The sequence below is a fragment of the Zootoca vivipara genome, chromosome 1 (genome assembly GCF_965207765.1).
Source record: "Zootoca vivipara chromosome 1, rZooViv2.hap1.1, whole genome shotgun sequence".
NCBI lineage: Eukaryota > Metazoa > Chordata > Lepidosauria > Squamata > Lacertidae > Zootoca > Zootoca vivipara.
The window spans coordinates 77,902,809-77,915,531 of NC_142582.1; the positions used below are offsets into that span (position 1 = coordinate 77,902,809).

Below are 12,723 nucleotides of genomic sequence, written 5' to 3' on the forward strand. Positions count from 1 at the left end.
CTGTATTTGTGAGTCATTGCTCTTCTTTCCCAATGGTGTAACATCTCTCATTTACCCTAAAAAAGGTCTATAGGAAACTGTATCCTATAACATTTGTTTTTAAGTTGCAGGTTTCCAAAGAGTAGAAAAGTGTTCCTTAACAGTTTCCAATACACACATACATGTTTTTAAGCAGTTGGTCTCTGCTCCTTGCCCCAAACATGAGTTTCCAACAGTCATCGTTGCTATTATTTGGAGTTCAATAGACAACTTTTTAAAGCTACTTTTTAAAGCATGGATCTCTGAAGTTTGGACTTGCAGATGGCAAAGAGAGTGTTCTGTTTACCTATTCTTCTCATGCACATGGCAAAAGCAGCTAGAGTGCTTCCTTCTTCTACAGGAGCTTGGCTGGTGAGAAGGGAAATAACCTGAGGCAGAAAAGTGGCAGTGACCCATTATTCCAGGTCAAAGACTGTTGCTTTTGTCCTCCCTCTGCTGAAGCCCTGGATCCCCCCAGCTCCTTTCCTCCTCATCTGTGATGGCCCTACACACAAACGGTCATGTCAGGCTGTAATTTCGGGGGCAAAGTGCCATCAGTATGCTAATGATACTCGGCTCTATTCCTCCACAACATCTCAATCGGGAGAGGCCGTGCAGGACCTGGACTGGTGCCCAGACACAGTGGTGGGTTGGATGAGGGGGGAAAAGTAGCTTTGAATCCCAGTAAGATGGAGGCGCTGTGGGTGAATGGTTTCCTGTGTCTGAGAAATTGGCCTGTTGCCGCCCCTGGATGGCGTTGTGATTGGAGGCCTCAGTGGCTAGGAGTGGCTTCTATTTGCTTTGGTGCAGCAACAGGATCGGGATAGCTTGTTGCTCATTAATTTTCAGGCGTTAATGACTTCAGTATTGGATTACTATGCAGGGCTTTCCCTTGTGCTTGACCTGGAAACTGCAGCAGGATCGCTGACAGGAGTGAGACCCTCTCAGCATATAACACTCTTGCTCAGAGATCTGCAGTGGCTGCTGGGATGTTACCAGGTCAAAGTCAATGTGTTACTGTTAGTATATGACTCTCAACAACTTGAGGCCAGTTTTCTTAAAGGAGGGCCTCACCTCATATGTGTCGGCCACTTCAGTCTGTGGGACTAGCACTTTTACAAGTACAATACAATGTTTATTCCACGCTGGCAAGAAGCCAACCTTTCAGTGTTGCACCACCTACTACCGTATATGTACTTTGGAATTCTCTGCTCATTGTTATTAGGCGGGTGCCTTCTCCAAATGGTTTTTCCATGCCTACTAAAAACTATTATAGTTCCAGCAAGGCTACCCAGGCATGCAATCTTAACATGCAATTTGAATGCATCATTTTAGTATGTAAAAGTGTTTTAAAATTCTAGATTTTATTTTAAAGCTTATTTTTTATGTGACTTGTTTTTAATGATTTTTTTTGAAAAATTAATGTTTTAGGCTATCTACTGTGTAAGCCGTTTAGAGATCTTTTGTACTAGTGGCTGTATGCAAATTTTGTTAAATAATCACATGCCCATTTTAGCGGGGAGCCAACCCTACTGAAATCAATGAGACGTGGTTTACTTTCGGATAGACGTTGTGATCCAATTGCTAGGAAATTTCCCGCCCACCGACCTGCCGACTTTAACGCCTGGGTTTTCCCACTCCCACCCTCTGAATGGCAAAAGGGGGTTTGATTTGCACGCTTTGGTAAGAAACGATGCTCCGCTAGCAGGCTGCGGACCCGAGCAAGCGCGTTAGAAAGAGCCGGCGCTCGCGCCGAGCAGAGAAAGGGTCCGGGAGCTTTTGCATAGGAAAAGGGGCGCATCGCGGGGTTCCCAATATAGGCGACCCCCGTTTCCGCGGACGTGCTGCAAAGCCCGCCCGGAGCCGAATGCCAACCACCACCACCACCGGCCGCTCGCTTTAGTCCTCTCCCACCTGATGACGCGCTGTGATGAAAAACAGGAAACGGGATCTTGGGAGAGGCGGAAATTGCAGCACCAGCCGAGTTAGGAAGCCCCAGCAGGGGAACGCGAGGAGACGCTGCATCGGGAGAGGAAGGCGCCTGGGCAGCCAGGAAGTGGGCTGGGAACAAAGTAAGTGGCAGGAGCCCGGCCAGGTGCTCCCTCGCGCGGCTCGCCTTTTGCGCCAGCGACGGGGAGGCTCCTTGGCGCAGCAAGATCCGCAAGCCGGGAGGGTCCCTGCCGCCCGCGATCCGCTCGCTAGTAGCGGGACTCTGGTCTTGGCTGGAGCGGGGAGGTGAGCCGGGCTTGGGGGCTTTTTCTCCCCAAGTGGGCGTGGGGTGCATTGGCTCTGATTTCTGCGCCACGCGCAGCATGGCCATCCCGGGGATCTAACTAGGGCAGCGGCGATGCAAGGTGGGGCCCGTACCTGAAGCAGCCCAGATTGAGATTCGTGATGGGAGGAGGAAGGAGAAGAGTCGTATATGGAGGGAGGAAGTGGGGGCTGGGGTGCCACATGGCATCTCCGTGGCTGACTGGGTGGGCTGCCTCGCTTTGATCGGCCTTTGTTCTTCGGTGGCGAGGAGGCAGCTGATCGAAGGGGGCTGAGCTGCTCTTGCTTCCTTGTCTGGGACGCTCATTCCCGAAGGGAGGGGAGCGCCTTCCCGGCTCGCTCTTCCGTTCGCCGGGCGTGCCCGCTCTCCGTGCCTACTCATGGGGGCAGCATCGTGGTGGGGAGAGGACTGCCCGCCCCCTGGGCAGTTGGCATGTTCCTGGGCGGATGGATTGCAATTCAGGCTAGTGGTTGTGGGTACGAAAACTGGGTGGGCTTGTCTGGAGTAGGAGAGTATCATTGTGTGTTGTGTTGGATCTCAGGGGAAGGAAGTTATTTGACAGCTTCATCTTGGAGCTGCTGCTCCCCGCAAGCTTAAAGCTGGTAAGAACTCTGGCAGGGTGACCATCAAAATAACCCTTAAGTGTCTCTAGGACAGTGTTTCCCAACCAGTGTGCCTCCAAATGTTTTGGGACTACAACTCCCATCATCCCTAGCTAGCAAGACCAGTGGTCAGGAATGATGGGAGTTGTAGTCCCAAAACATCTGGAGGCACACTGGTTGGGAAACACTGCTCTAGGATATGAAGCTGCCAGGTCCACCCAGCAATGGTCCATCTAGCTCAGCATCGTCTACATGCCTTCCAAGGTTTCTCCAAGGCTACCTGAAGATGCTGGGGATGAAATTGGAGACCTGAGTGCAAAATAGGCACTCTGCCACTACGCTAATAGTCCTTCTCTTTGTCCTGCGATTGAATCCTACCCCTACCCACTTCTTAGCCATTAATGCAATAGGGAGATGCGCAAGGATTTTCCTGGAGCATTGAGGAGATGCTTATTTGCGCTTGTTAGACACATTTCCATGTTTATCATTACCGAAAGGCCACGGCACGTGAGCCAGTAGTTTATGGAGGCAGCAGGTCACGAGCACTGTCACAGATCATGTGTCGGAAAACTACTGCCTAGCTGCATGTTATGTTCATCCTACGGGTGTTGATGTGTGCCGGGCCTACTCTTGTCATCCTGTGAGGCCGTGTGGTTTTGGAATCCAGATAAGAGCACTGTTCAACTGGATGCAGATACTGTCCTTTGGAAATGGCTTGTAATTCTGTGGTAGTTCATTGCCTGTGATTCAGTCAGTCACACAAAATGTTACTCATGGTGCAGGCAGAAGTTGGACTCATTCATTCTGAAGTCCACATACCACTGGACTATCCAGTGTTTCAATGAAGAGTGCTGATTGAATATGTTTATTTCTGTTGTGGTCATTGCTTTGCCTTTTCAGCTTTGGATCTAATTGTCTATGTCCCACTCTGTATTATTTCCTACTTCATTGCACTTCCTAGAGCAGGGCTGGCAAGTCTGTGCCCTGCCCCCAAATACTCCTGGGCTACAGTTTCTATCAACCCTGACCATTGGTTATGCTGGCTGGGGTTGGAGGGAGTTGGGAGCCCAACATTTGTTTGACCATAGATTCTAATCGATGTGAGAAGTTGGGTCCAGACAAAATGTTATCTGATGGCCAAACCATGGTTTGGTGATCAAGAGTGTACCGTATTTATATTTTACCTACCGTAACACTAGTTGGTGGCAAACTGTTTTTCTGATATTGAACTAGTGATATTAAAAGCTTCATTTGCTCAGTATTTGCATGCCAGACTGTTTTTAAAGGCACAGAGAAGCCTGTAATCCTAAAATTAATACAGTAGATGCTGCATTCTGACCCAAATGGCACGTATATGTAGTATACTGTACCTGCAGAAATGTGTACAAGTCAAGAAACTCCAAATACCCATGAAAGGGAGATTACAGACAATGGTTAATTTAAGGTATTGTTCTGAGGCCTGCTCTTTGCTCACTTAGGGAGGATAGGTACAAAAATGCAGTAACCTTATATTCTCTAGCACAGACCTATAGAACCACATAGAATGGGTAGCTAATGTGAAAGAGTTCCTCTGAGGCAATTGGGGTTGACTTGCTATACCACTTTTTACTTTCCTGCTGTATAAAATACACTCTGCATGCCACTTTGCACCCTCCGTTCTTGACTACAGTCTGGATAATTTTTTTAAATGTTTATTATATGTTGGAATCCAGGGTGGCTGGAGGAACCCAGTCAGATGTGTGGGTTACAAATCTAATAATAATAATAATAATAATAATAATAATAATAATAATAATAATAATAATTCCACTCTGGCTGCTGAAGAATCAGTAGAACAAAGTAGCCAGCGTGTCTGATTGTCTGAGTTATCTATTCCCCACCCCCTTACCCCTTTTCCAGAAATTGTGTGAGTCAATGACTCATGGATAACGTTTCTCTCCAGCCTGGTTTGAAAGAAATTGGCCAGAACAGCAAATTGCATAGGAAATTTAAAGCCACTGAGCTGCTAACCATGTTCAGTGGAAAACTGTTCAGTGGAAAGGTTAGAGCTAGAAAGGAAAACTCAGTATCTCTTGCGTCTGCAAAAGAAGAGAGGCTGAAATGTTGTCTGTTGTGCAGTACCTCTGATCCTCTATGAATGTTGATGACTGTATGTAATCCCAAGCACGCTTACTCTAAAGTGAGTCTCGCTGAATTCAGTGTGATTTACAGAGCACTGCACCTTTATTTTTGGTCTGCTATGTTTTATGGGGAGAGGATTTGAGCTTTATGGAACTGGGGTGGTCTTCAAACTGCCTGTGTGGGGAGGCAAGAAATTGCTCCAGATTGTCCACATGTCTTTAGTTAATGCCCATGGCCATTTTTATCTCAGTTGAAACCCATTTATATAAAGAGAAGCTACCTTTAAAATCACCCATTTCCATAATTGCAATAAATAATAGTAGAAGCAAAAGCTATCTTGTATAAAACTATCTTGCTGTAAGTGTGCAGAGGTGAGATGGCTAAACAGTTCAGCCTGTTTCATGCCTTCTCTGAACAGGCCTCCCTTTTTGTGGCTGGTTCACAATGTGTTTCAGATGAATGAATGAATGGACCAAACATATGCATGCTGACTCTTACGGGAATGAATTTCCTCCTTTTCCTTTGAAATGATGCCAGTGACTATTCCTAGCTGTGGAATAATGGCAAGAGGATTCTTTAAAATGTATTCAGCTTGCAACAGTGTGGGGTTAGCTAAATGTACACCCATTAGAATTGCAGTTGTTGGCAGCATCTAACCATAGCAAAACCATTAACCAACCTTTCATTGGGTTAGAGGGTGAAGGGTGGAATCTATATATTTTTCTTAGCAATAATAATGTGATTCTTGCAGAACACAGAACTATTTTGTACTGCAAGTATGAAACCTTAAGTTTTCAGTCTAATGTCACTGTTTCTTCTGAAATTTCAGATGTGGAAAGCAAGCGCAGGCCACACTATCAGTGTCAGCCAAGATGATGGTGCTGATGACTGGGAAACGGATCCTGACTTTGTGGTATGGTTAGAAACTTTCTCTAAATGCTAGCCATGCTAGTTAGAATTACTTGCAAAGCAAGGAATTTAGGGCTTGCTAAGTCAAAGCCTGAGAGTCATCGGGAGGGACATGCTTATGTTTGTACCCAACAAATAAATGAATTTAACTGGGCCTTTTAGTAGCTGCATGTTTCTCCTGCTGAAGGACTTGTTGGAAGAGGGCAGGAAATGAAACTGAAATTAGCCAAAATGACCAGTGACAGATGGGAAGAGGCAGGGAGGATGCAATGGTAGGATTTGCTTTCATTAAAGTCTCTTTCACCTCTGAATGCTCTGGTTCAATTGTAATTGCTGCTTAACCTGTTTCTCTTTTCCGTGTACTTTGCAGAATGATGTGAGTGAAAAAGAGCAGCGCTGGGGTGCTAAAACTGTGCAGGGATCTGGTCACCAAGAACACATCAAGTAAGCTACATCTTTCATGGTCTTAAAACCGATTCTGTTGATAGTTTTGGCACGTTATTCCTTTTCTAGAGCAGGGTTGGGGAACCTTAGGCCCTGGGGGCCAAATATGGCCATTGAGCCCTCTCCATCTGGCCCTTGGGACTCTTCCCAGCCACATCCTTCCTTAAGTGTTTTTGCCTGGTTGGAATGTGCCCTTGAATACTGAGAATGTCTCTTGCAGGGTGGAGTGTATGCATATATAGAAACTAGCCTACTGTGCAAAGCTAAAATGCATTTCTGTCGCTCCTCCCACTTTTTTTTGCCTCTGGCCCCGCCCACCACAAATATTGCCCTGAAGGGAATGCGGTCCTCAGCCTGAAAAGAGCCTTGCTCTGGAAAAACAGTGAACAGAAGCTGTGCGCACGTAATGGGCCTCATCTTTTAACCCAGGGCTCTTAACCAAAGTTTGAAGCTGGTCAAGAATCCTTGGCTAAACAGGTAGTTAACATTAGCTGCTGGTAATGTCGGTGTCGAAATGCCCTTTAACTTTGGGTAAGGAATTTGCTTTGGGGAGAGACTGGGGGTATAATAATGTTATCTGGCAGCTCACTCTCAATCTCTTAATTGTGGTTGAGATATTAATTGCATGGTATGCTCTCACCAGCCCACTGCTGTCACTGTGAGTGCTCATATATTTTTATATGTTCTAAAGGGAAGTGAAAAACTGCTTCCAGCTACCACCTCCATTGCTGCATACAATGTCTCAGAAATAGAAGGGCAAAATTTCAGAGCTTCTCCCCTAAGTCCTGTGCATGGCAACCATTCTTATTTCTCTGATTCAACTTCAGTCTAAGGCTGGGCCTGCAGCTGGTGAAAAACATAGCCTTATGTAACTTACCTGAATGGTAACCTAATGATCAGTTTTGAAAGGTAGATAGTATTGCTGTAATGAAATCTGAAGGTTACGAAGACATCAGTACAGTCGTACCTTGGAAGTCGAACGGAATCCATTCCGGAAGTCCGTTCGACTTCCAAAATGTTCGGAAACTAAAGCGTGGCTTCTGATTGGCTGCAGGAAGCCCCATTTGGATGTCCAGCTTTCAAAAATAGTTTGCAAACCGGAACACTCACTTCCGCGTTTGTGGCGTTCGGGAGCCAAAATGTTTGAGAACTAAGCTGTTTGAAAACCAAGGTACGACTGTAATGGCTTCCAGCTCTAAATATTGAAAACAAATGTTTCTTGAGCATGTGACACAGTTGAGGAACCAGTTTTCCTACTCCACTCTGGTCATTTGCTCTGTGGTATGCTTCAAAACATAGTTTGGAAATTTTTGCAACAATTGCCTGTTCCTAAAGGCAGGTTAGAAACCCTGGCCTGGTGAGCTGTAATAGCATAGCTTCCGGCATTGTACACGGATGCTTGAAGTAGCTCCATCTCTGGAATAGTACTATCAGGTAAGGTGGCAGGGCAGACAGCACCCGCATGTTTATTGTTAGGAACAGTGTAGGATGAACGGCCTTTTCTGAACAATGTCATGGGCTGTAAATAAAACTGGGACAGTTAATTTTATTTTTTTCATAAGTAAATTTTTATTAGTTTTCAAATATTCCCCCAATAATAGCCAAATTATAACAATATCAATTAGCGGGACAGATAATTTAAAGGCAGCTCCACACAGTGTGAGATAAATGATACAATGGATATAGCCTGTGACTTCTTGCACTTCAGTCAGCACAAGAAATACTATTTTTGCCCTGCAAAATCTTGGGTGATTGATGAACTTTCTTGGCAGGATGGTGAAAGCACTGAAATATTTTGCATTTTGGAGGTGTAATGCAACGCAGTATTAGCATTTGGATTTCCTTATTGCAGACTTCTCAGACAGGAGTCAGCTAATGAGTCCCATTAGCAGAAGCCCCGCACAAGGACTTCTGTTTGCACAACAGGGCTGTCCCTCCCCTGCCCCCTGTGTGCTCCCCTAAAATTGGTTCTGGGAGAGTTGGGTGAACCCCCAGAACAGTGCATGGAGGAAGGAGAGGAGGGATTGCTTTGTTCGGCAAGCTGAAACCTTACTACGACATTGAACTCCTCCCCTAGGTTTCTTCCTCCGTTTAAAGCAGCAAGGTACCTGCTTCACCTGCAGATGGGTGGGAATAATGTAGAAGGATTCTGAAACGGGTATGCAAATACTGTAGTGGTTTTTATTTAATTATGGGAGGAGTTGATGCCGTTTCTTTCTTTTTCTAAAGATAATTAAAAACGTTAAGGGCAAAAATGGCACAGGAGGCGAGAGCTAGATCCAAGTGGCATCTTTTACTACTCTTGTTTTTATTGGTTTTGTCTCGAAAAGCATTCATAAACTGAGGGAGAATGTATCCCAAGAGCATCAGACTCTCAAGGAGAAGGAACTTCAAACAGGACCAAAAGCCTCCCATGGCTACGGGGGGAAATTTGGTGTGGAACAAGACCGCATGGACAAAGTAAGTGTGGAAGATTCTGCATGGCTGCCGTGCTGTGTACAGGCATGATTTGCCAAACAGGTGCCTTGTCAGGCTTTCTTGGACCCTGCCTCATGCTCAAATATCATGTCCCTCTTTCTGCTTCTGGGTGTCTGGTGCTATTGTTGCATTCCTTTGACAGGGATCTTGGGAGAGTGGGAAAGTTGGTCTGACGTGAGTGGCAATCCGTCCAGCTCTCAGTTTTGCTTTCTAATTGCAGGGAAGTGAAAGTACCTTGTGTCATGTGCTGCTCCTGGGAAGGTGTTTAATATTTCCAGTACACTTTCTAAATTGAGGAAATGTCTACCTCACATACATAACTGGCATTCATGCTAACTTCCCTTCCATTCATGAATCAAGCCTTTGACATCTCCCCCCTCTCTCTACAGACCCTCACTATCACTGGAAATCGGCGCCTGAAGGTTGAGGAATACTAGGGGATTATTAATTCATTTATTTGCAGTATTTATAGGCTGCCCAATAACAGAGTTTTCAGGACATCCCGCAACAAGAAATAAATCAAATTCAATAACAAAACACTTAAGAGTATAAAGACTGTGATGGTGGGGAAGTCATATTATGAACATGAAGCTAAATTGTATTAAAAAATAAATAAAAATAAAACCTCTTGCCTGGTGCTGAAATGACAGAAGGGTAATACTGCTGATGGACTTGAAAGCCGCTGAGAGGTTTAGGAGAACCCTCATGACTGCCTTCTGGGAAAGGTGATCTCACAGGGCAAACCAAGACCATTTCTGTGCTAAAATGGGCTAGAATGACAACTGAAATTGATTGAGAATGCTGAGGACTCTTGGCTTAAAAAGAAAAAAAGTTATTATTGATTGAGGCATAGAGGTAGTAGGAGTCTAAAATAAGAATTGCAGAAAGCCATTGGGCAAATTTGCTAAGAGACACGTTGCCTCCGTGCTTGATATGAGTCAGTGTGGTGCCTGGTGGTATATGCACACTACAATACACTGCTCTAGGCCTACATTGTGGCATTCAGTAAATGGCTTCTGATCCTAACAATTCATGAAGGAGAATTGTGGTTAGTAAATATGAGTGTGGGTTGCAGCAACCACAAGCTCTTACCTCAGCAGACAGATGACGAAGAGGAAAATCCCCAAGTATCTTAATTCTGAACACAGGATTTGAGGAACTAGCTCTTGGGTCAAGCTGAAACCACCTCAGCTGATGAAAGAGGCTATGATTTTACTAGAACATGACTTCTCTCTTTCTCTTTAAATCTGATCTGCAGGTTGCCTGGTACAATCATTAAATTGTTTATCCCACAGTCCCAATAGATTTTTTTGCTGGTCATTGCAGTTGGAATAGAAGCCTGTTGTACCTCCTCCCATGCGGAAAACTCTGTTATTATTTTATTTTGAAACTCAGAAATGAAAAACTGTGCGCTAGAAAAGCTCCTGTTTGATAAGGCACATGCTTAGCATCTCTCTCCTGCTCTGCAGGAAGACAAATGTGGAGACCAAATGTGGAGGAAGTTGTTAATGCTTGATAGAGACTTTGGGAAAGGAAAAGAGTGTCTGGTGGCTTCCTGTAGGATAGCAACACAACACAACATAGTGCACACTGAAGGCACAATTTTAGCTGAATTCTCTTGCAGTTGGAAGATGCTTTCTGGTAAAATAGCTGCCATAATTGCTGACACACTAATGGCAGCCTTTATTTTATTTATACTTTTTATTTGTAACAATATTTAATATACTGACGACTTGTTTAGAAAAAGTAGTGTAAAGCACGTACAGAGTCATGGTAAGCATCAAAAAAACAGAAACTGTCATAAGAATCTGGCCGATCACATAAAACTTATCCAGCTGAAACAACCTATTGACATAAGTAAGTCTTTGAAAGACATCTAAAGAATAAGAAGCTGAGATGCTTGGTGGAATTCCATCAGGAGGGCATTCCACACTGTTGGGGTAGCCACACTAAATGCTTGATTTCTCATAGATACCAAGTGGGCCTCATTCACACGGATAGTTCGAAATGAAGTTTGTAGTGGTTAAGGGCTATCCCTTTCCTGTGGCCTTCTTGCATCTCTAGACCAATGCATGCTAGTGCATTGGCTTTTTTTCTTTGCAATTTTCTTTGCTATTTACAATTGAGTCTTCATATATTTTGGTAAATGGAAGTACTGACTCCTATAAGCTGAGGTAATGGAATTCCCCCCCCTCCAGTTCACTTTTAATTTGTATACCACCTTTCTATATTGCTGTACACAAGGCAATTTACCAAGTTGAAGAAACCACAAAATATGCAACAAAGATCACACATCCTATAACATTCAATGAAATGAACCAATACCTCCCTGTCAGTGACTTGCTCAAGAGCCTTTGCACCTATAAATGCATTTTGAACTTGAAATTTAAATCTTATTTGGAAAAGTAAAAATACAGTAACAAGAAAGCTGGATTTTTACAATGTTCGCATCATATCAGCTGAAGAGATTGTGTTCATATATATCTTGGATGGTGACCTCCAGGCCAAAAGCCAAACTTGGCCAACCAACTTCCTGCATCTGGCCCAGGAGGCTGTTTCTCTGAAACCCGGCCCACCTGATGTCATATGTGATGTCAGGTGTGAAGCAGGTAGAGATGAAGCTGCACAAAGCAGGATTGAACCACCAACTGCATCAACTGATCCACAGGGAGTTCAGTCCCATCTAGTTCAGTATGGCAGCAGATGACTGACAAGTAGCTGGTCCCATCCACCTGTCAAAGTTGGCCTTCTGGCTTGGGGGAGATAAAGATCTGGCCAATATGCATGGAACCAAGACTGCAATCTTGTCTTGTCTTGTAAAATATAAGTACAAAAGGCAATCAAGGTCGAACCTTTAAAGTTACGTGTTTTCTTCGAAATACAGAGCAGCCATGGTTTAACTTGTTTGAATAATCTTAAAAGCGCTCTTAATTGTTCATTGACGCCCTTAGCTTTCTGATGTCATTTCTATAGTTTATTTGGGGCTTATACAAACTTCAGGTTCCACAGGGAGGATCCAGTAACCATAGTACTTGTTCAATTTTGTGCTGAATGAATAGCTTTTTCCTTCCTCTAGGTGGAAGTTAATTGGTGCATATGTTTATATTAAATGTGTCTTTTCTTGTTCTTCCAGTCGGCTGTTGGTCATGAATATCAGTCTAAGCTTTCTCAGCACTGTTCCCAGGTGGACTCTGTGAAAGGTTTTGGTGGGAAGTTTGGTGTGCAAGTCGATAGGGTTGACCAGGTAAACGACTTCCTGTATTTCTAGAAATGCATTTGATAGCTGCCTCCTACATTTTTATAGTGTAGGTGTTGATGTGGCTGTATTAAGATGGTTCACATGTAAGTGCCATTTCTTAATACCACTTGGGGCTGTTTCTTCATTTAAAATACTCTTGTAATACTTTTTATTTTTATTCAAATAATTTTCATTTTTTCTATTTCTGCAGTCGGCTGTGGGATTTGAATACCAGGGGAAAACCGAGAAACATGCTTCTCAGAAAGGTAAAGCATTCTGAGGAGTTTGTGTAGAATTCGTCTTTTCTTCTTCACAACAAATGCTGCTGCAGAATTCTATTTCAGTATTTCTTTCATCAAGGCTTATGGAACAGGAATGTTAAACCTGTCATTCCATGTCACTGTTGGCAAATGACACAGATAGAAGAATTGACCTTTCAAATAATGTGTTGCGGCAAATCCTTTCCTTTTTAGGGTTGGTTAATAAAAAAAAAAGATGGGACCCTTTAAACAAGAGAATCTTCTGTTACAAGAGACTTTCTACAGAATATCATTTGTGTTTATATCTAAGTATTGAGTCTATTCCTAAATGAATAGCCAATCAGATGGAAGCCCTATTAGGGCATTCATTTCCTTCACACG

At 43.9% G+C, this 12,723-nt stretch overlaps 1 protein-coding gene across 2 annotated transcripts in view; it reads left to right on the forward strand.

The window, feature by feature from the left end:
• Positions 1-2,019: 2,019 nt before the first annotated feature.
• Positions 2,020-12,723, forward strand: part of CTTN (cortactin) — a 28,233-nt gene continuing 17,529 nt past the window's right edge. The window contains exons 1-6 of one of the 2 annotated variants that reach the window (XM_035116892.3): positions 2,020-2,253; positions 5,843-5,926; positions 6,293-6,366; positions 8,697-8,826; positions 11,978-12,088; positions 12,294-12,348. In XM_035116892.3, coding sequence (XP_034972783.1) covers positions 5,843-5,926; positions 6,293-6,366; positions 8,697-8,826; positions 11,978-12,088; positions 12,294-12,348 — 454 coding nt within the window. In that variant the 5' untranslated portion in view covers positions 2,020-2,253. The remainder of the gene's footprint in view (positions 2,254-5,842; positions 5,927-6,292; positions 6,367-8,696; positions 8,827-11,977; positions 12,089-12,293; positions 12,349-12,723) is intronic. The other variant, XM_035116883.3, reaches the window with a different exon arrangement.